Here is a 22,551-nt window from a genome sequence, read left to right as displayed (position 1 = left end):
TAACAATTTGAGAAGTCATACATTTGTATATTTACAAATGTATTGTGTCCCCAAACTATTATGAAAAGATGAATGCAATGGAAAAAAATGTTCAGACACTCTTTCTAGAAATCTCTTCCAATAGGGGTCCCAAATGAAATTAATAGGAAATATCGGGTCCATTTGACAGAATTGATTTTAAAATGTGAAGTTGTCAGTTCATATTCACATAGCCCTCCAAATTAAAAAGTAAGGTTATTGCAGATTGGCACAACATTGTTATTCTGTGCAATATTTTGTATTACTATAGGGATTTCGACAAATAGATATGCTGAGCTCTAGTTTTTCCTAGAAGTAAGTAAGCAGCAAATTTCAATTCTGTTATATAGAATCATATGCAAGAGGATGATTGCATGTTCTATAAATCAGTTTCAGAGAATATTCTCAAATAATCATCGGATGGTGTTTCATTATAATGACCACATAAAGCGAGGACTCCTTGTTTTCAGTTGCACCCTACAGAAAAATTTCAGATCCACTTTTAGATATGGAAAACTCTTGTATGTTTTTTATGCATCAGAAAGCTGACATTTGCCATGATTTATTTGCAAATGTATGGTCTGACTGGCTAAAATACATTAGATTTTATCTTGTGAACAACCAAAGCACTTTGAGAAAACTGCCATTTTTAATATTCATAAACAATACTTAGTCAAACAGCTGCCATTGTGTAGTTTGAAGTAATGCTTCAGATGCCGTAATGTAATTGAGTTTTTCCTTTTAGTTGGCAAGCTAGGACAATTTAAATTTGGTAGGAGTTTTGTACAGATGATATGCCAGTCATTGTATATGACATCCTGATAGTTCTGTTAATGTTCTTCAATCAGATAACTGAATTCAAGGAAGTTACATAATGTGAGTATTTAATTTTAGTGATGTGAGATTTGTAAGGAGAGCTAATATATGTTATTAAGCCAGCTGTTGAAAAAGTTAAAGGACACAAGCTTTGGGTTTATAAGCTTTTCATGAATTCTAACAAAGAAGCAGAAAACTCCAAGATTCAATAATCACTCTTTAACCTAATAAAACTATTAAGTACCAAGATGAGTTGTACATGTGCAATGTAGAGGGATTGGCAGGAAGTAAGGTAAAGGGAAGATTGGGATGCTAAAAATTATGAACTCAGTAAATATATTCTTTTACGCCATAAAAACAATTTACTGAGTCCACAATTTTTAGTATCCAGTAGAGTTTTGAATATTAGTTCCCAGGATCACATCCTGAAGCAATGTAATTGGTCGCCTTTGAGACTCATGACTGAGCAGTTGTTTTTGTTTTGTGAAATAATTTCTTGCACTGATACTGATTTTTCGTAATTGATTGTGTGAATTCATTGTGACCGTTGTTTTCACGTGAGTAATTTCCATGAGAGAACTTTGAGGAATCAGAAGGAAGTTTGAGGTTTTGGGATGAGCACAAGAGAATTCATGGATTTTGATCCTTTTGATCCTAGAATGGGGAGGGCTCGTTCCAGGATGTTGTTTATTTCACCAGCTGAGACTCCTCTTTGGGTGAAAGTCCCTGATGAGGTATGTAATATGTATTCCTTACTGAGGGGCTCGACAAGTATGTGAGATACTGCTTTATGCTATGTTTTGGATGAGGGCTGGTGTCGTAAAAATGAGGTGCCTAGGTCAATGGCATTCTTGCATTTAGTCATTTGACAGATATTAAGGATATGGCCATTAGGGTATCCAAGAAGTTGACGCTGATGCAGTTTGAGGAAAGGTAATTACAGAGTTTGTGTAGAAACTGATGAGAGCGCCCTAGCTTTCAGTCCAGGTGTATCTTAGGTGAGGGATAGTTACAGATACCTAAACAAAATATTTAACTCAAAGTAGGTTGTGTAGGTGTGGCATCTTTGTGTACATATCTGTGCCCATTTTTTGAATTAACTTGCCTGCTGAGAATGAAGTTATTCTGGATGAAGAGGAGGAGGATGGACTGGAAACATGTATGTAGGTCTAGACCTTACAGATAATTGCAGTGGACTGTAATGGTCCTGGTTTGAAATGATAGGCAAGTCTGATGCTTTTAAATAAACCTTTTTCCAGCATCTATTTAGATACCCTGAATTGGAGGGCTGGGGTTAACACTGGCATAATGAGTTTATTTCCAATAAACAAAACTAATGAAATTAAAGCTTGTGGTAGGGAAACAAGCATGGCTCAAGTATCAAAATAGGTCGTATTTATAGACAACATATATTTACCTAGTTTGTTGATAATGCTTGCTTTCATTTTCATCTTTTGTACTAAAAAAATAAGTTTATGAAATCTTTAGGGTACTTCAGGTTGATTTTTATTTTTTCTGTTTATTTCTATTAATGCTTCTATAAATTTTACAGTAAAAAGAATTCTATGCTGTTTAATATTGCTGAAAAATGCATATATTAGTAATCTTTTAATCTACAAGGGCTTCTTCTAATCAACTATTTTCCTGAATTTTGTTGTTATCTTGTTATGTAGAAGAAGAATGACAGTATTTCTTCTTACACCTCCAAGTATCTGATGTCACTGTAATGACAGAAGGCATATTTTTTTCCACTTGTGCTACTGATTGGGACATTTAGAATATAAATATTAGTGAACATTACTTAATATCTAGCCAAACATTTTGAAAAAATGTTGCTTAGAAACCAAACTGTTTTTTGCTGTGAGCATGGATATTTAATAGGTATGTAATATACATGTATGAAAATGAAATTTGCAAAAATCAGAGGTTATTCAGATCTGTTTCTCATTCATCTAACGTATGTTAAAGAAATGTTTTGTAATATGATGACATTCCAATGTATTTCCAAACTCCTTTATTTCATATAATTACACGCCATGAAAAAGAGAAATGGTTTTTGGGAGGAAAGGTTTTTGTTTGATTTTTATTTTGTTTTGTCATACAAGATTGGCCGGTATATTTAAAAATGTGTGCCAGTAGTTAAAAAGATTATATGTTTCAGTGTTGTGTGCTCCAGCTTTATAAAATGCTGAAAAATACTCTTGTTGGACACGGAGGAAATAAAATTTGGGGATAAAAGAACATAAATGTTTTTTAGAATGGGCTGTAATTTTCACAAGTATGTTATACTAAATATTGTACTACTTGAAAGAGACCATAATACATATGAAATGGGAACACCAACTTCTCATCAGGAAGATTAGACTTCTTCTTCAGCTGGCAACACTGCTGAACAGCTGGCAAAATATCCCTCTGCACCTTGAGACTTAATGTCTCATCTCTATCACTCTCTCAATAATTGTTGCCATATAGCCTTGCTTGTTGAGTCTCTTCTTCAACTTTGTCCTCTTGCTTGACAGATTCGTTTTTTGTCCCCACTGGATCAAACCTACAGATTTCTATGCATTTTGGGGGACTCAGGCTACATTCATGTTGTGGATATGTATAAATTTCAGGGAACATTGCTCATTACCAGAAAATCGAAAATAAGTTAAATAAATGAACCTCCCTTTAAAAATAATACATAAACTGTGTTTTTTCTTCAACAGGTGTGTTTTTCTATCAACATAACCATGCATATAGCTATTGATATAAGTCTAGGGTTTATTTTTCTAGCAAGCAGTATGAATAAACATTCCATCTTTTTTGGTATAAGCATTTTACACTGAAAGTGACAGATTCGGTTCTTTTGGAGAGTTTTATGGAAAATAAAGGAAAAGTTGAAGTGATTTGTTTCTAATGCAAAGGTTAATCCTTTAAAAAAATTGAAGCCCAGTCCCTAAAAACCTACTATACTAGTAAATCTGTGTGCAGATATATTGGATATTGACACCTTTGTTCCTTTTTAGTTGTATTTTCTGTATGTTGTATGTCATTGTGTCTTTCATAAAATGATATGACTAAAATGATCTTTTTGTGTAGTGTGTATAAACTGTGGTGCTTCTTAGCCAAACTGACATGCTAAACTAAAATCTAATACTACTAGTGTTTTAAAATTATGCTGAAACGGTAAGATCAAAGATACTTTCACATATTTTTTATACCTTTCAATGCTCCCACTGAATTTAGATTGCTGCTTTATTCCAGCTTGGCTATCACCGCTCCACTGTGTAGATACTCGCCTCCTTTTGTAGGCGTTCAAACTTTGGAAGAAAAAAACCCCAACCCCTTACATTGCACAAAGTGTTTGATTTCCATATCCCATGATATTATTCTCTTCTATTATTTACTTGATGAGAAGGTATTGTCAGAAAGGAAGTTTATTTTTCTTCAGTCATTTCAAAATGCACACATCTAATTTGTTGTCTTCCTGTAACTTACCTTATAGAGACATATTGAGAGACCAAATTACCCTTTCTCCCCAAAGACTTAGCAGTCTTTAACTGGTTCAGGGTTTTTTTTTTACTTCTGTTCTCTAGTATGTTACATTCTCATCTGTCATGAAGGTTCATTAACTAAAAATTACTGAATATTCAGAAGGACAAATAAAGTCATTTGCAGAAAAAGATGGCTCTGTTTTTTGATTTTGTAGTAGAGAAGAGTAGAATAAGTGCCTTGCAGATACAGAAATAATAGTAATTCTGGTTAAAGTTTAGACAATATTTATTCTTACTTAGTCCTAAATTTTATTTGCCATATTCATGCCTTGGTAGTGTAATACTATAAAAATAAATCTGTTGACATTGTTGGGATTGTTTTCCACAGTCTAATATTTGTAGTCATGCAAGAGGTGAGGTCGGTAGAAACAGCTGCATCTCATACAGATGGGTATTTGGAAAAGCTGCCATGCTACATATGTACTTGCACAAAATTTACCCGTGAAACAAGAGACAAACCAGGAGACATTTTGTAAATCTGTGTAAAAGTTTGTTTTCTGGTCTAGAGGACTAGTGTTTATTTGTTTCTAAAGAATTGTACGTTTTTAGAGATATAAAAACTTTTATCGAAACTATGTAGAATTCAACAAATAGTTTTAGCTAAAATATGCTGACTTAGAAAATATATAATATATTAAATATATATCATTCGAAATCACTGTATTCCCAGAATTAGTAAATGGTTCATACCATTGTATATTTCACTTTAAAATAGGTCTACATTTTTAAGAAGGTAGTGTTTTCTAAAGAACTAAGTAATATCGAACTGAAATACTTCATTCTGAGTCAAACAAAATATACATTAGGATCTGACTTTGGATCACACCTGATTGGTGATGAAAATTAATTTAATTCTCCCAGTAGACTCACCAGTTACAAAGCAACTAGGAAAATACATGAATGTAATGATTGTAAGTCAAGACATTTTATATGTTGAACAACTGTATTTATTAAAAAAATCAGTGTAGTAGTGTATACTGTCAGATGGGGTGATTATGAAATGCATAATGAGCAAGTTTGTAAACAGAAGATCAGTGCTAATTTTAACTGAATTCTCTTACTGGTTATACTAAAATAGCTCTGCGAAAATAATAGATTTTTCCACACTTACACTAATTCAGCTAAGAGCAAAGTTTGAGATAAATTCTTAAGGGGGAAAATAATGAATTTACACACTTACGCAAAATAATTTGTTCGTTCTGTCTCATACTACTTGTTTATTATTTAATTGTTCTCTGTCCTATTACAGGAATGTTAAGCTCCGTTAACAGAAATCTTTTCCTTCCTCTTTCCATACAGATGACTGCAGGTTCTCCAGCGTGTTCTGTGAGAAGTCTAAGAGGCTTATTGATGTGCATTCTTTTGCCTTGGCTGCTAAGTATTATTCTTTGTCAAACCTTGGACTGTGTACACCATTAGAAGAGATACTTGAAGCACTGAGAGGAGAACGTCAAGAAAGAAATGGTATATTTACACTTATATTTAAATTTATTTACATTTATATTTAAATTTGTATGTATCCACTATAGTATCTGCAGTGCTACCTGTTTGTTTTTTGTTAGATGGCTTTCTCATACTTCTCTCTTGAATTTTCTTTTATTCATGGATACTTTCTTCATTGCCAATATTAGAAAATGTGTTCTCTTGCTAAAATTTGAGCAAAGAGGAGTCACAGCCCTCAATGCCTGTAGACATTTCCTAAGATTCAGTCTTAAAGGGGATAAGATGGGCAAGCAGGCACATCATTATTTGACTTACGAATCAGATACCTAGTTTTATTCCCTTTGTGTTTTTTTTCTCCCTCAGCAGCAAGAATCATGATTGCTGGTCTTGCTTTTTTAAAAACCTCAGCCTAACATCCTGAAGCCATACTGCCAGAAGTAGTTTTTTGTTACATCTTTTGTATATGTGCTTAGGCATTTAACTGAATATGGCCCTGTAAGACTTTGATATCTCAAAAGAAGTTGATTTTATTCATTCTGTATTTTTTGGGACCAGTGTCAAGTATATGTCTTAAAACTAGAGTCATTTCATTTGCTGTAGTTAAAGAAATTGAATGAAAACACTCTCAAGTTGGCATCTTTACAGTGGAAGTCTTACCCCAGACTGTATTTTTGTATCAGATGGTAAACTGGCATTTCTACTTACTTTAACTGCTGTCATTTTCACTGAAAGTGTGCTCTTCAGTGAGACCTCAGCCATTATGGATTTGTTACTGTCTTTCAAATTTCTCATTAATTTTTCAGAGACAGACTCTGAGCAACTCTCTGCCTTTGATTTCTAATGTGCTCTGTCTCTATATTAAACCTCTGTTCACCTTTCCTATCGTAAGTGGTAGCACCGTTATACGTTTTGGCCATCTCTCCCATTTTCTGCAGTGATCTTTTTCCAGTTTTGCAGTTTTCCATATTTGGTTTCCCAGTTTTTCATTTCTTCACAATTACCAAAATGCCACAGGTAAAAACAGTCTTAACAGTCTGTTACCTGTTGGTCTTACTGTAAGTTTCCTTTCTGGCTTCTTTCTTTCTGCTGTTCTTTCATCTGAAGCCTTTTCTCCTTATGTTTGACAACAGTATGCAGCTTTTCTTTTACTTACCTTTTAGCTATTTTCATTTTTTGAATGCTCTCGCAACCTCTCTTCTTCTTAAATTTCTGTAATTCTGTAGTTCTACCTTGTTATACCCGTACTTGAGTTCATACTTACATTAGCTTTCTTCGAGAAAAATATGAAGATTCTTCTGTTTTTTGTCATGCAAAATGGAACATCTAGAATAAGACAGCTGCTGAATATTTTGTTCTGCATCTTGCAGGAGTGCTTCTTGGTTGGGTAACTGGGCCCTGGGATTGTGATGTAGTAATTTTAAATTGTACTTCATAGTAAAAATAGAAAGTGTTCCAAATGTTCTGTATATACAGTGGTATAATTTGAAACCTTTATATTGTGTTCGCAGTAAGTAACAAGTAAATTAATCCAATGGAAGTTGGAAGTTCCTGGTGAGCACTTGGCAGAAGCAAAATTCCAAATTTGGGGGTTGTAATATGGAAGTTGCCAAATAAAAGTTGTGATTTTTTAACTTTAAGGTAGTTTAGATATTTTGGACTTAATTCTGTTTTCAGAAAATATATTCATTTGCTCACTTGCTACTGCTTGCAAGGCAAGAGAAGAGTCTGAGAAAATGAGCAACTTTAAGATGGCTGTGCTCATATCATGAAAAACATGTATCAGGATAATTCCATTTACTTTTGAGATGTTTGTAATATATTTCCTTGTTCTAAGACAATCACGCTTGTAAGCATGTTCCCACAGATTGCATACTTGCATAGTTTTCAAACTTTTTAGCATGTTAATATAGATATATGATTATCCTTCCTTTGAATAGTTGCTTGAAAAGGTGAGAACAAACCTTTTTAAGTATATTGTGGACACAGATACTCAGAATGGAGTTCTGAATCTGAAGGAGTTTCTCCATTGCTTCCTAACAAAGTTCACTGCAGTCCATATTGAACTGTCAGGTTCCTTGCACTGAGGACATAGAATCCAGAAGAACCTGGCCGAAGAGGAAGACCCAGCAAGGAGAATTCCTTTTGTTATGGGTTTCATATCTGAATATAAGAAGAGAGGGTGGCTTGAATATTGGATTAAGAGCATGCTCTACGCTTGCAGTGTGTTTATGATCAAGATAATGGTCATGCTTTGAGTGTTAGGTTATCTGTGGAGATCCTAACCATTTTAAAGTTAATGAGAATCTTCAGAAGTCATCAGTACAGTGCTAACAGTGAAATGACAAACACTTGTTTCTTCTATTTGTTTTTGTTTAAAAATATTTTAGTCTATTATTTTCTTTTGTCAGTTCACAGAATCTATATTAGATTTTAAGTATTGTCATAACAGCTTATTATAAAAAAAAAGATATTTAAGAAATAGAGAGTTCCTGTGGGTTTTGTGAAAAATAAGGAAAACACTAGGTTTTGCATGAGCTCAGTTCAGTTCCCCACTGTCTTCTGAATAAGTAACACTCTTGGCTCTGTTCCCAGCATGATCTGATTAAGGATTGAACATAGCTATTGCCTAATGATAAGTTTCTGGACAGATGAACACATTCTGCGCAGAAAGCAGAGAATGGGAAAGTATATTAATTGGCCTAGTCATGTAGAAAAGTCTTGTTTTCTAAAAGCATGCTCATCAATAGCAGTCCAGTTTCTGCTACCCTCACTCAGATTTACCTCGCAAAAATTCCCGTCAGCTTAACTTTAACCAGTTACACTGTAGTGTTGATGGCCTAATAGAAATATATGGGTTTCTCACAAAAAGGAGCGACTTCTGAATTACTCCTTTGGTTGGGGGATGTGGAGATTAGCAAGACGGGTGCCTGGTATTCTCCACAAGCAGTGAACTGGTAGTAGAGATTAACTCCATCTCATCAGTGCATTCTTAAGCAACGCTGTTAGTGTTGTTTTCTAAAAGTATGTTAAATTTTACTAATTCATCTTTAATTCGGAAGTTTAGTCTTGTAATTATTTAGTGAGATTTTGATTCAAAATTACTATCCCTAAAATATAAAAATGCTAAAAATATTTTTAGGCCTGTGGTTATTCCAATTTATCATAAGGTTCAATTATTCTGAATTGTCTTAATTATATTTATTTTCTTAATCCGATGTAGGCATTAAAACTGATGAGTTCATGAATAGTAAGAAATCGCATGAAGTGCAAGTGATGTCGGAACTGGTAGACAGCATAGCAAATTATTGTGGTATAAAGCAGGTAAGAAAGCATCTCTTACTGTGTGTTACTGTGTACCTTTCAAATTATTCTTTTTATCATGTTCAAATACAATGTTTTGATGTTCTGTCACTGCTATTCTTATTTTTCATGCAAATAATTGTAGATAAAGAAGAGCCTTTAGGGTCAAGCTGAAGGACTCTCTTGTTTACAAAAGTGTCATTCTCAAGAAACTGCCTTTCAGTCAGTCATTATCATTTTATGACTCATGAAAAATTTTAATGAATGTGAATCATCCTTTGAATGTTTAACAGTTAAAAATAGTACTGCTTTTTGCTATGCACAGGTACTCCCTTGTTTAGCAATACCATATTGCTGGCAGTTTACCACAGATGTCACTAACAGAGCAAAACTTCATTCTTTGCCTTCCATTAGGTACACAATAGTACTACATAAAAAACTAAACAGATAATCTGAAAAATTTTAAAAGCACGCTTTCTTATTCTGGGAATTTGGGATGCAAGGGAACAGGGGATTTGGAATTTTCCTTGTTTCTTAATGTTGTCCATCTTTCTATAAGACACATTGAGATATTCAGTTAGGACTTTAGATATGATCTTTTTAGTTTCAAGATAGACCAAATTAAAAAAAAAAATTATGTAACAATACACTTGAGGTGGTCAGGTTTATTTGGTAGGACATGTGTGAAATCAGGGTACCCAACACAAATTACTCAATGATTACTCTGTGAATCAGCAGTTTCATAAATCAGATGACAAGTTCATCCTTGAATGGTGAAGAACTGCTGTAGCTTACAGAAATCCAGAGACTGTAACTTGGGTGTTTGGGTTTTTTTTTTTTACGTATAACTATTATTGCACAGTGCACTAAATCACTTTTGCACTAAACTCTTGTAGAGGTCAACTTACTGATCTGTTGGCCAAACATAAGCATGGCAACAATACTTGACTTTTTCTCAGTACCTTATTTCGTGTTCTGTTAGACAAAAGCAACATGAATACCACTTTCACATTTTACATACCTGTAACTTTTCTGCAATGTTAAAGATTGTTTCAGATTCCACATCTAAGACCTTTATTGTGGTAAGACTAAATTTTTTGTCAATTGAGTGAACTGAGTGAATCATTTTAATCTCTGTAGTGCTAATAACTGGCTAATGTGGCTTCAGCCTTGCTTTAAACTGTAGGTGACTAGTGGACCTGCAGACTGTATTTGATTCCTTTTTATCTCTAAGCTGCACTTGCTTTCAGTGCAAGGAGCTGTACATATAAGTGAAGACTAACTTTGTCCACCTTAATATTCACTCCCACAAATATTTGTGAAGAACGACTGCTGTAACTGTTTATAAACAAAGACTGATGAGGTATCTGCCCAGATTTTATGCTGCGTATTTCTTCTTAGCCTTTCTTTTCTCAGTACAGCTTAAAAATACTGCTTTTTCTCAGTGTAGTTTAAAAATGTATTAGATGGGTGTAAGTGAGGAGAGACACTGGCAGGCTGTCTGTATTCAAATGTAAATTGGGTGTGAACATTGAGGGAAATGGTATATCCTTCCTCTCATATGTTTGGCTAAACTCCTCCCCTCTGAAAAGAATGTTTCCTTCACTGAGAATGATCTCTGGCATATCTTGTCTCCCAGATTGTGCCTGACCTTGTTTCGTGGTAGAATACTAGTTGGACTGCTTCACAGCAGTGCCAGGGAGATTGCTAAAAGTAAATGGTATGTTGTGTAGAATATATGTATAACAGAATACATGTCCGTGCACTGTTTGGTTTACTGGTACAGATACAACTGCAGAGTCCTCAGTTGCTGCTGCTGCTGCCACAATAGGCTGAAAGGGTCCCAAAACTTGGAGTCAGCTCTGAGTTGCTGAAGTGGGACTGTGATTTAGTAGTTATTTGGCTGAGACTGAGAGTTTAATTTAGAGAACATAAATGATATGTTCTGATACTCACTGAGTTTTAAGTATTCTTCTCAGATTTAAGTCAGGCCTGTGGCATCTTTGGAAATAAAAATCCAAGCTCTGAATCTCTGTTTCATGAGAAACAACTGTAGAGGGCAAAGGTTTAGGCAGTCTTCTCCGTAATTACAGCTGGGATTGCTAAGTAAGTTGACAGCTGCAATTAAGACCAAATATTGCTGGATGAGATGCAATCAATTTGTGACCATCCGTGATCATTTACAGCGATGGAATGTGATATCTCCAGTAGCTCTTTCTTCCATGTGGATGCCCGGAACAACTGTAAGGTGGATGTTCTCTGTAAAGAATAAACATACAGTAGTAGCAGATTCCTGAAAGTGTTTTCTCCTATTCATTAGCATGTTTTTGACTTGCTTGCCTTTTGCTTCAGGCAAGTATCAGTTGTTCAAGTGTTGAAGTCTTTCATGTACTGAGAAAGCTAGAGAAAAGTGTAGTTTGCTTGTAATGCAATACTCAATGTTCTCTGCATTTACTGGAAGGTGAATTGGTGGTGTTTCATGTAGCATTTTCATTTAGATTTTAAATAGTTCCTATGAGATTCAGGAATGAAAGGAAAGTAAAGTAAAGGAAAACCCATATTCAGAGAGTAAAAAAGTAGAGCCACCTTAATGACCTGACGTAAGTCCTGACGTAGCTGGTTACTAATAAAATCTCAAAGCAATCATTATTAAGTATTTGTCAATACGCTGCAATTTCAGCCAGTGATTATGCACTTTTATCAGTTGGTTTGGGGTATCATTAGACAAAGGATTATTTTCTGTTTGCTTTTTTGAAAAAAAAAATATTTAATGAAAAACATTATTGCAGTATATCACTGAATATGAAATGTCGACTGCTTTATATTAACTTTTTTCCATTTTAGTCATACACTGAAACAAAATTTATTTGTTCAAAGTTACAAATCCCTAATATATGAAAAGAGCTTTCCAGTTACATTAAAAAAAAAAAGAAAACTCTCCTTCTCAGTTATTAAAAAGCAACTTCTTTTGTTTTGGTTACCTTTCAACTTAAAAAAAATACAGGAATTGTTAAGTTTTAGGAGAGTTTTTTCCTTATTGATTTTTTGTGTCCTTCTTGCAAAACAAAATATATGTAGCATTTAATTAAAAAATCTTGAGCTATGAAAACACGTTTTACAACAGCACATGTCCTCAGGGTGTTTCTTTCAGATATTAGAGATCACTGAAGGATTGAAAAATGCCCTCAGTTTCACCTCTGTACCCATGATATATAATGGGTGGTAGAGGATATTATGCTCTTGTAGTGTTTTATAATATAATATAATATGTAGTAAAGTGAGAATAAAAGCAGAAATTTTATGAGTACTGTAATCTCTTTTAGGTTAATGATTTGAATTAAAGCATTAAAGCAAACTAACTTTAAAGATTTTTAAATTGTTTACTGCCCCTTTTTAACTGTTGTTCCTGTCATACAAGAGGAACATTTTATATAATTCTTGATTAAATTCTGAAAAGAAGCCAGTGGTAATTCTTCTTTGCTTAAATACACATTTGTTTTCTTTAACTTATTTGATAAAGTTTCCTTGGAAATTGCAACATGTGCAACAAGAGTTGCAGTGTGGGTAATATAAGCATAATTCTGATTTCAGCATCCATTAAATTTGTGATTTGGTGCTGGGAAATGTTGGAGTCCTTCTGGAAATGGAGTTCTTGATTGTGCTGTGCCAGAAACTGTGTTTAAATGTAGTACCCAACCCACGGTGCACAGAACCTTTGGAGTTTATTATATCATGGAAATTTCATTTTAAAAGTTCATGCTCGGCAGATATGCTGCAGATTGCTGATTATATTTCCTTATGCAGTCAAGGTAAAGGTAAAGCAGGAATTTTCCCTTCATTTTCGAACTATTGTCCCAATATTAATGTAACAATATGTTACTGTTGTCATTTTACTTGGGAACAAATAAAAAAAAAATCTTACCAAAACAAGAGTTTGTCTTTAAAGCCACTAGAGGTCACACATATGAGTTAGTTGAATCTGTATCCACATAGTTCCTTTCACAGAAATAATTCAAAACCTTGTAGAAATGGAGGTTTGCATATTCTGCATAATAGTAATATCTGTTACATAAAATAGCGGGTAAAATTATTCCTTGAGCACTTTTCTTTCCTTCTCTTTTAAATTTTCTAGGAGAATATTGGTGATAAATGTGGCGAATAAATTATATTTACAAATAGTATGCTTAGAGTCTGTCTTAATTTTATATCACTAAATCCACTCCTGCACTGATTTCATTTGAGAAATTTGAGGATTGTAGTGTACGTAGACAGCAAACGTGCAGCAATATCACGAGGAATACAACTGAAGAGCCACATGTGGCATGGTTAAATAATCTGTATCTAATAGTATGTATTCTCTACTGTTTTGTGTAGTCTTTCATACTGTGAATTTATAATTTTTGTTCTAATTCCATGACTATACAGATCTATAAAATTCTCCGAATAAAGAATAAATCTTTTTCATTTCAGTGAGAGTAATGCTGTATTGACTGTATTTCAGTGTAAGCTTTCATATGAATGTGTTACAGACCAAGAACAAGACATTAGAAAATAATCTTGAATCAATCACTTTAAAGAATATATACTAACAAATAAGTCATTATATCTAGTCAGTCTAATTTCTGGTAGATACCTGAACAGAAGAGACCCTTATCAGTTTGTTTCCTTAGAGAACTGGTACTATATTGCATATTTTCATAAAATATTTGGTCATATATATATATATTTAATATAAATTAAAACACACATAGTAAAAGGTGTGATTATGTACTTAAAGTTCTGAGGTTATCTTGTTTCTGGTACTCCTCTGTGCAGTGTTTCTTTCCTGCATTGCATCAATTGCTGAAGTAGTATACACTTTTAGTTATGAGAAACTAAACTTCCTAAATACCCTTTTCATTCGCTCCTTCTTCTAGAACAGGCTGTGAAAAGCACATGGCATGTGAGCCCCTTTGTTTTATTACAAAAGTATCCTTATGTTACATAAATCCCTGTATGGATCATTTTCACAGAATGGGAAACGGGTATAAACATTCTGACTTAAAAGGCAGTATTCATACCATCTGTCTTCAGGCATGTGTCTGAGGTGGTTAAGTAAGAAACTGAAGCTGGAGATGGTTATTTCTGTATATCTAGTGGTAGGAGACTTCTAACTTAAGCATGGCAGTAGACTCCTAACTTAAATATGGCAGTTAGATGTGTAAAGTTAAATACTAGGAATACTTTCTTTCCTAACTGTATAACCTGGCCCAATTTGGAAATGACAGGTGGTATTGGTGGTAGCTTGTGGTTATTTTCTTTAGCAGAAGGAAATTCTGTGTCAAAAAAATATAATGCAAGACTTCTCCAGAAGAGTCAGGACATGTGTGTTCCATAAGCATTGCAGTGTCTGTTTTCTGGAACAAATTAGTTCTGATTTACTTTTGTGTTTTAAAGTCAGCACAAAGTTCAACTAAGCAAGTGAACAAAGTATTAGGTGGGATAACTGATAATTATGAATTCCATGGTAATTATGGGTAAATATGAAATCTGTGCTTACTTTTTTAGGAAATTGTTTTGCATTTGATTGAAATGTATCTTATTTGTTGCTCATTAATATGGCACATCTTTTTTTTTTTTTCATTACCTAGGTGATTGATATAGGTTCTGGAAAGGGCTACCTGAGTTCCTTTTTGTCTATGCACTATAACTTAAAAGTTTATGGAATTGATTCCTCAAACACCAACACTCATGGCGCTCATGAAAGGAACAGGAAGTTGAAGAAACACTGGAGAGCATATCAGAGTCGAGCAAGAGCAAATCTCAAAAGCCAGAAGTTGGAAGAGGTGGATGATAGGCCAGTGCAAACTGAAATTAAATGTGAAGCAAATATCGATGAAAAGCCCTTAAATAATAACAGCAGTCTTCAAAGTCAAGACCAAGTGACTACCCAAGATTCAGTTCCTTCTGGTGTTTTCACAGAAATAGCTACATCTGAAACCAGCAAACAAACTGAAATTAATTTGGTGGCTCAGACACAATCTGATGAGAGCAAACTTTCTGAAAACGTTCTTGCTATTCTAAATGTTCTGCCTGCTGATGCTGTTGAAGTTTTTTCTTCATCTCAGTGTGATTGTGGGGAGCTCTGTGAAGAGGAAAAGGCAAAAAGAAAAATGGCATCTATCAAGGCTAAAGCAAGCAAGTCAAGTGAATCAAACCTTTATTTTCCATTGACCTCCTACATCACTGCAGAAACAGAACTCAGTGACATCATTACAGATCTGGAGGTTATTTTACTAATATTTGAAGTAGATTGTCCACTACCTTCATATTGTTGTTTTCCTATATACAGGATGTTTGCTGAGTGCACATAGCATATCGTCAGAGATGTAAATGAATGGGGAATTTTGACCCAGTGATGCTTTTCAGCTAGTTTGCTTAACTATGTCTAATAGATACAGAGACTGTTTTTCTATTTCAATATATGTGTTAGGATTATTTTGAATATGTAAGTAAAGCAGCCTTTAGAATCTGTGGGGTAGATAATAATCAGCTGTCAAAGTTAACAGCATACATAACAGTATATTCAGCTACTTTACAGATGTGTTTGTAGATAACCTAATTATTATGAAAATGGTTATATGTAACAGTCAGAAGAATGTATTCTTCTCTGAAATTTCTTTATTTTCTAAGTTTTATATTTTTTAATTTCATCTTGAACTTTGAAGGTATAAAAGAATTTAATGCCTATAGTACTCAACATAAAGAATTTGTAAAGAGCCTTATTTATAAATAATGTTTTTTTATTTTGGCTTTTCAGAGTTACTTTAAGTATATTTAATAATTTACTAACCCACAAGGTTTATGTGTACACAAACAGGCCCAAGCTCAGCTTCCCACAGACAGTGACATGAGTGTAGAAGCAGTAGAGCTGTGTTAGTTCCTATGCCTGAGTTATCATACACTGATTGGGTAGATAATATGCAGTCTTTCATGGAAAGATGAAAACTTGTCTGTGTTCAGTAGTCACTGAATTAAGTATATTCAAGGACTGTAATTCATCTCTATTTCAAGACCACATGTTTGTGTTAATGGCCTTGTAACTAAGCTAATAAATCCTACTAAGTATCTGAGAATGTATGGAGCAAGCTCTTGTCTGCCTAGAAGAGATATATCCTGAGGGGTAGGATCTGTTCACCTGAGCGCAGTGTGAATTTTGGTTAGGTACCTTGTGGACAGCAGTGGCATGTGTCCTGGTGCTCAGAATGCAGGCAAGGAGCTTGGGGCTCCCTGTGCCCGCTGCATGGACGTGCGCTGTGTGGTCCTAGAGTTACTCCTGTTCTTTACACTGATGTAAAACAAATATGAAGTGTATGCTCTTAAATTTGCACAGTTGGATTTTGTATCCTCTTGGTATGTAACTTCTATTGGTGTAAAAGGCAGAAGAGATCCTATATCACTGCCTTTCTTTAAAAAAAAGTTACTATAAGAAAAAGTAATAACTTCATTGTTGTAAGAAAACAGTAATAACTGAATGGTATGCACGCTCTGTGTGGTGAATGTGTGTCATTAAAAATACTTTAAAATGTGCAAATATTTAAATGTTTTAAAAATATAAGGATTTTGAATTTTTATTTTAACCATAAATTAATTTTTTTGAATTTTTCCTGAGATGTTGTAATGAGAAAAATTAGTGTTTACCGATTTATAGGATAAATTTTGAAATTCATTTGAATTGCTGACTAAATATGGGGATAGCAATATATGGAGATAGAAATTGTGTGTAGCCCAGGACTAATGTTGAGATACCAAATTTTACTAGACTTAAGTCAAGGGACAAGAAAGTATACTCAGTAATACCTAGGCAACCCTGCTGAAATCAGTGATGGGCCAAAAGTGTAACTGACGTACTGACGTAGATAGATTTCCTTGATGTAGATAGATTGCCTTGATACTGTTCACAAATTTTGAGTGTTGTAATGTTTGTCATATAGCTTGCATATGGTAGCCGTCTTCCACTGGATTTCTGCTGAGAGAATCTCTCTAGCTTTTCCAGTCCCAGGCTTTAAATGCTCTCTTACAAGTGTATGTCTTCCATTAGCTTCCAAAGTTTAATGTTGTTCCACTATTCTGTGTTTTCATGAGGGAGAAGGTCTTGTACAATGGTGATCTAAGGCTGATAAATAGAAAACAAGGAGTTTAAAAACTAAGCCAAAGTGAAACTGAACTTTTACCATCTAAAATTTTAGGATCCTAAATCAAGGAAAGGGCAAGTGCAGAGAAGCAGTGCAAACAAAGTGGAAGGCAATAAGCGGGGAGATAGGGAAGAAGGAGAGAACAGAGGAAGAAGGGAAAGGGTTTATTGTTTCACACATACATACACTATACAATATAGATGTGTGAGAAAAATTACTGTAACGCAGAGCAGCAAAAATAGATGTGAACATAAAGTCAAAATGGTTATAGAAAGGTGTCGCATTTGAATGTAACTGTGTTAAATTCTTGTTGATAACCTTGCTAATGAATCAGGATGAAATTCAAAACAACAAACTCCACTTTTACAATTTAGAGTCCAATTAATAAGTCTGGAAGGGAAGGAAAAAATATTGTTATGAATGGTGAGAAGAGGGATAATTGGGTTGGGGAAACAGAGAAAAAAAGGGAAATTGAGGAAAAAGGAAAGCAGGAAATAGAATGTACAGAATAGAGTATCCGAAGCTGAAGTTCTTCACTGTGTTTTTATGGAAGAAAATGCCTATGTGTAGTTGAATAGTAGTAGACATACTGTAAAACTGCTGTAGGAGTGCAGTTTTGGAAATAGCAAAGCAGATGGTGATGGACCTGCTCTTCAAACTACACTTACATTTAGGAAGTGTTCTTGATTTCAGGAATCAAAAGTAGCAGAAATGCCATAGGGTGGGTTCAGCCATGTATGTTACAGTAGTAAATCTGAAATAAAACAAGAAGGAAATAGCAGTAATTGTAATATTAACAGGAAAGCTAGGAAAGTTAAGAGAAAATGGCCAATGTCCTGTCACCATGTAGACATTCTCTTCCATTCACTTAAGCTAGCTGCTGTTCATTGTCTTCAACTTTTGATTCCTCATAGCCAAAGAAGGTAAAGTATAGGGATGAATACTGATCAAAGAGGTGAGCATTCAGATTCTCTGTAGAGGAAATATGCCATCTTTTCTTAGCACTGAAGTGCTTTTATTATGTTTAAAAAAATTCTAGAATGGAACACCAGGCGTCCTCGTGGAGTTATATATTTCAACCTTACAACTAAATAACCTTTTGCAACATGTTTGGGTTTTGGAGTTTGTCGTCGTTGTTTTTGCTCTTTTCGTTGAAAAGGGAGATGCTTTATTGTTGTTTCTTTTCTTTTTTCTCTTAGGACTCTGTAATGGTGGGTCTACATACATGTGGGGATCTTGCTGCAAATACACTACGAATTTTTACTGCCAAGCCTGAAATCAAAGCAGTTTGCAGTGTAGGCTGCTGCTACCATCTGTTGTCAGAACAGTACGAAAACCAAGAAGGTAATTCTTCTGAGCTTAACTTGTGGCTGCCAGTTTGCATGTTGAGAATATTATACCTTTTAATTAATAACCAACTTGAGTCTGCTCCTTTCCAGTGGCTTATTTAGTACTGTTTTTAATTACGTTATGTGGGTCATTCACTCCTGGATGCCTTGTAGCTTTCCTGTTACGCCAATATTCCTAATATTCTTGCTGAAATTAAGGACATTAATGCAGAATGTTTTTATGTGGTTATGAATACAGCTGTTTTTATTCCATTACTTCGCTCATAAAATGTGGAGGCTTTCTTGGTCAATATGTTTTCATCCTTTTGAAATATTTTGTACCAGATTTTGCCCTTGGCTGTTTGCATACAACATTGATTTATGTTGAGTTGTACATGTATTACTATGAGCAAAATTAAGTCCTTTTAATGTAAGTTATTACTGTAAAAAGGACTCATCTGAATGTTGTGTTCTGGGGCACTGCCAGTTTAGAGCATTATGGAACAGTACATCTATAACAGATTTTCTTTGGGAGACAAGCTGAAAATTATTTGGGTATTCACACTGCATTTAAGTTTTCCTTTAAAGGTGGATTTTTTCATTTTTGTGTGAAGGTTGGTGTCCTCAGCTGAGAAGCAAATTCTTTGCCTTTCTGTACTGCCTTCAAACAAGAAGGTTAAAGATTGTCTTTGTACAAAGGTAATGAATGCATACTGTAATATATGAAACTCGTGGATTGTTTATGTTTATTATGAAAAACTCATGCTGCTTCTGATGTCTAGTGTTTAATAATCAACAGAAATTGCAACATTGTTGCCAACAGAAGTACTGTGAGGAATTGTAAAGGAAATTCAGCTTAAAATCACAAAAGCAGATTACATGGTGTTGAGGTCTATTAATTACTTTAAGACACTTCTACATCTGTAAAAGCTAGATAACCTGAGAAAAGCTTGAATTAATTTATTTAAGAATTTTTGCAATGATTGAGAAAAATAATTTAATGCAATATGTAAATATTATGCTTACTGGATTATGTATTTAAACAAGAACATAAGAAATAACTTTCTAGGTCAGGCCAACGCTCCTTCTAGCCTAGTATTCTGTGTCCGAGAGTGAGAAAATGAGATGTTACTGAAGGAAGACACAGGAGCCTGGCCACTTTATTCAGTCCATTTCTCTTGTACATTCCCAACATATAGAATTCATGTATTAGGGGTGTACGAGGGTGCATAACAGGTACATTCCTGCCTAGTCCTTTTAATATCCATTCAAGGACTTTTCTTTTCTGAAACTGTCTAATCCCTTTTGAACCAGATGATACTGTCTGATTCCATAACCTCCTGTGGTGGAAAGTTCCCAAAACTTCACTTACTCCTTGTCTCTATTCATGCACTCATTATTAAGAATTATGATGACTCTGTCTTACTTGAATCAATGAAACACAAAGCTTTTAGTTCCCATCTAAAACCTTTTCTGTAGATGGCCATTACGTTGGCTCAATGGCCATTTCTGCAGTTCTGCAGTTTCCTATTTGAGTTCTTTCAGGACCCTTGGGTGAATGTCATTCTGTCATGGTGACTTACTGAACTCTAAAATTGTTTGTTTGATTTAATACTTCCTGCATATGAACTTCATAGTGATCTAGTATAAAATAAAATAATTATAAGAGAGAGATTTAGACTAAAAACTCTCTCAGCTCAAACTTTCTACTTCAGCATCCAAATACTGTATTTTCTGTACAGATCCTCCCCAGCATTTTCTACACCATTTTCTGCTACTATTTCAAGTAGTGTGCAGATTTACACATGCATTACATGCTCATTTCTATTTGGTTCATTTGTTTTTAGTGCATAGTGAAGAACATTAATTAGCTGGCTTTCCTGAGAAAACAAGTGTTATGTAACTGAGCTGTCTGAATGACCATCTGCCTAAGCATTAGACCCTGATCACCGTATCAACCAAATTTGAGAGAGAGGTGAATTGGTAAGGTTTATTTCAGCACTTTGAAAGAACTTTGCAGAGAAAAAGGCAGGCAGAACTCAGCTGCTGTTCTTTAACAGTTGGCTGCTCAGTCAGCTAAGGCATAGCTTTGGATTGACCACAACACATGCTATCTCTTGCTTATTGTAATGATCTTTTTATGTTGCTCAGCATAGATCTGCGACAATTTTGAATGTTTCTACAGTGTATTATTTTCACTTTTCACAATACTTCAGATTATCAGAAAAAAGAAAGTACAATGGAAATGTTATGTTGTTAAATATTTGCATTATAGAAATGCAATTTAAAAAAACATGGCAGTTCCTTTATAGCAAACTTCTAAATAATGGTGAACTTTTCAGGCTCTTGTAATCAACTTCGTGTGTCTCAAACATCTGATCATTTCTTGTTATCTCAACGAAGATAAAACCTCTTGTTGTAGGATGCTGTAGGATGATTACTTGCTGTAGGATGATTACTTTTTCCAGACCAGTGCATAAGGCTTTTCTAAAGTATTGTTACTCAGATATCATCAAAGGATCAGATGTGATACCTATTGTAAGTTCAAAGAAACAAATGTACGTTCACAGTGATAGGAGATACTGCAGTTTCATAAATGTTTAGTTATGGAAATTAAGTCAAATTGTCTTTTGGAATTTCTAGCTGTTTGATTTTTCTCAGCCTGAAGGATATAAATTACTCCTAATGAAAATCAGTCTTTGCAGAGTAAAAGGAAATGACAACATTCTTCTCTTGGGAAAGAACACATAGGTAATTTCACTGATACTCTGAAAAATTGATCGTTTTTTACTATTACTGTGAGGCTACATAGTCTAAAATCTACAATGATGTTGTCATAGTTCCCTGAAAAGATCATCTGTTACATGACTTGTTCATAAATGCACAGTGGAGGGGCAAGAGCACAAGGATCAACAATACACAAGAGCTAAAAATTTTTCAAAGAGAGAGTGGGAAATAAACAGGACTATTGCTTGTGCCTACATTTCCTATGCATGAATTTCAGACTGGCTAAGCATTGTAGGGGATCATTGACTCCATAACTAATCAGATGGTACAGATCTAACATTTCACTCTGTACAAGAAACAAATTAATTCTACTTGCAGCTGTCCTAGGCAAGTGAAGTTTGATACTGCTTCTAAAATGGACCATATCACAGAATCATCATGGATTAATTCTAAGTTGGAAGGGGCCACTGGAAGTCATCTGGTTGAGCTCCCTGCTCAAAGCAGAGCCAGCTTAGATCACGTTCTTCAGGGTCTTGTCCAACTGAGTACTGAATATCTCCAAGGCTGGAGATTCAACAGCCTCTCTGGGAAGCCCATTCCAATGTTTGACTAGCCTCGCTGTGAAAAATTTTTTCCTCGTATCTATTTGAAACTTGCTGAATGTTAGCTGAAGACAGCTGTTAGATCCCTTGTTGACCTTCTCTTCAGCCCTGTAATCTTCTTGGCCCCACTGGACTTGCTCCAGTAAGTCAGTGTCTTGTGCTGGAGAGCTCAAAAATAGCACTCCACATGCAGTTTCACAAGTCCTAAATAGAGGGGAGTAATCCCTTGCCTTAATCTGCAGGCTACACTGTTGAGCCAAACAGTCCTGCCAGTTTTCTACCCACCTTATAGTCTGCCTGTCTGAAGCGTATCTCACCAATTTAGCTGTAAAGATACTATGGGAAACCTTGCTGAAAGCCTTGCTAAAGTCATAGTAAGCTACATCTACTGCACTTCCCTAGTTCATGGAGCCAGTCACTGCATCACAGAAAGCAGTAAGATTGGTCAGTCCCTGGTAAGTCCTTGCTAATTTTTCTCAATCTCCTTGTTCTTCATATGCCTTGATATGGTTTTCAGGAGGATGTGCTCCATATTCTTCTTGGTGACAGAGCTTAAAAGGAAGATGGGTGTGATGTTTGCCTTTTTCCAGTCATCAGGGACCTCTTT

General features: G+C 34.8%; 1 protein-coding gene across 1 annotated transcript in view; it reads left to right on the top strand.

The window, feature by feature from the left end:
• Nucleotides 1-511: 511 nt before the first annotated feature.
• The window catches only part of METTL25 (methyltransferase like 25), a 63,035-nt gene continuing 40,995 nt past the window's right edge, over nucleotides 512-22,551 (top strand). Inside the window, exons 1-7 of the mRNA XM_026066103.1 lie at nucleotides 512-690; nucleotides 1,454-1,568; nucleotides 3,543-3,615; nucleotides 5,670-5,834; nucleotides 9,034-9,134; nucleotides 14,744-15,379; nucleotides 18,487-18,631. Of these exons, the coding sequence (XP_025921888.1) occupies nucleotides 527-690; nucleotides 1,454-1,568; nucleotides 3,543-3,615; nucleotides 5,670-5,834; nucleotides 9,034-9,134; nucleotides 14,744-15,379; nucleotides 18,487-18,631 (1,399 nt within the window). The 5' untranslated portion in view covers nucleotides 512-526. The remainder of the gene's footprint in view (nucleotides 691-1,453; nucleotides 1,569-3,542; nucleotides 3,616-5,669; nucleotides 5,835-9,033; nucleotides 9,135-14,743; nucleotides 15,380-18,486; nucleotides 18,632-22,551) is intronic.

Source organism: Apteryx rowi, unplaced genomic scaffold (genome assembly GCF_003343035.1).
Source record: "Apteryx rowi isolate R43461 unplaced genomic scaffold, aptRow1 scaffold_238, whole genome shotgun sequence".
In the NCBI taxonomy this organism is placed as follows: Eukaryota; Metazoa; Chordata; class Aves; order Apterygiformes; family Apterygidae; genus Apteryx; species Apteryx rowi.
This window is presented reverse-complemented; position numbering and strand designations above follow the sequence as displayed.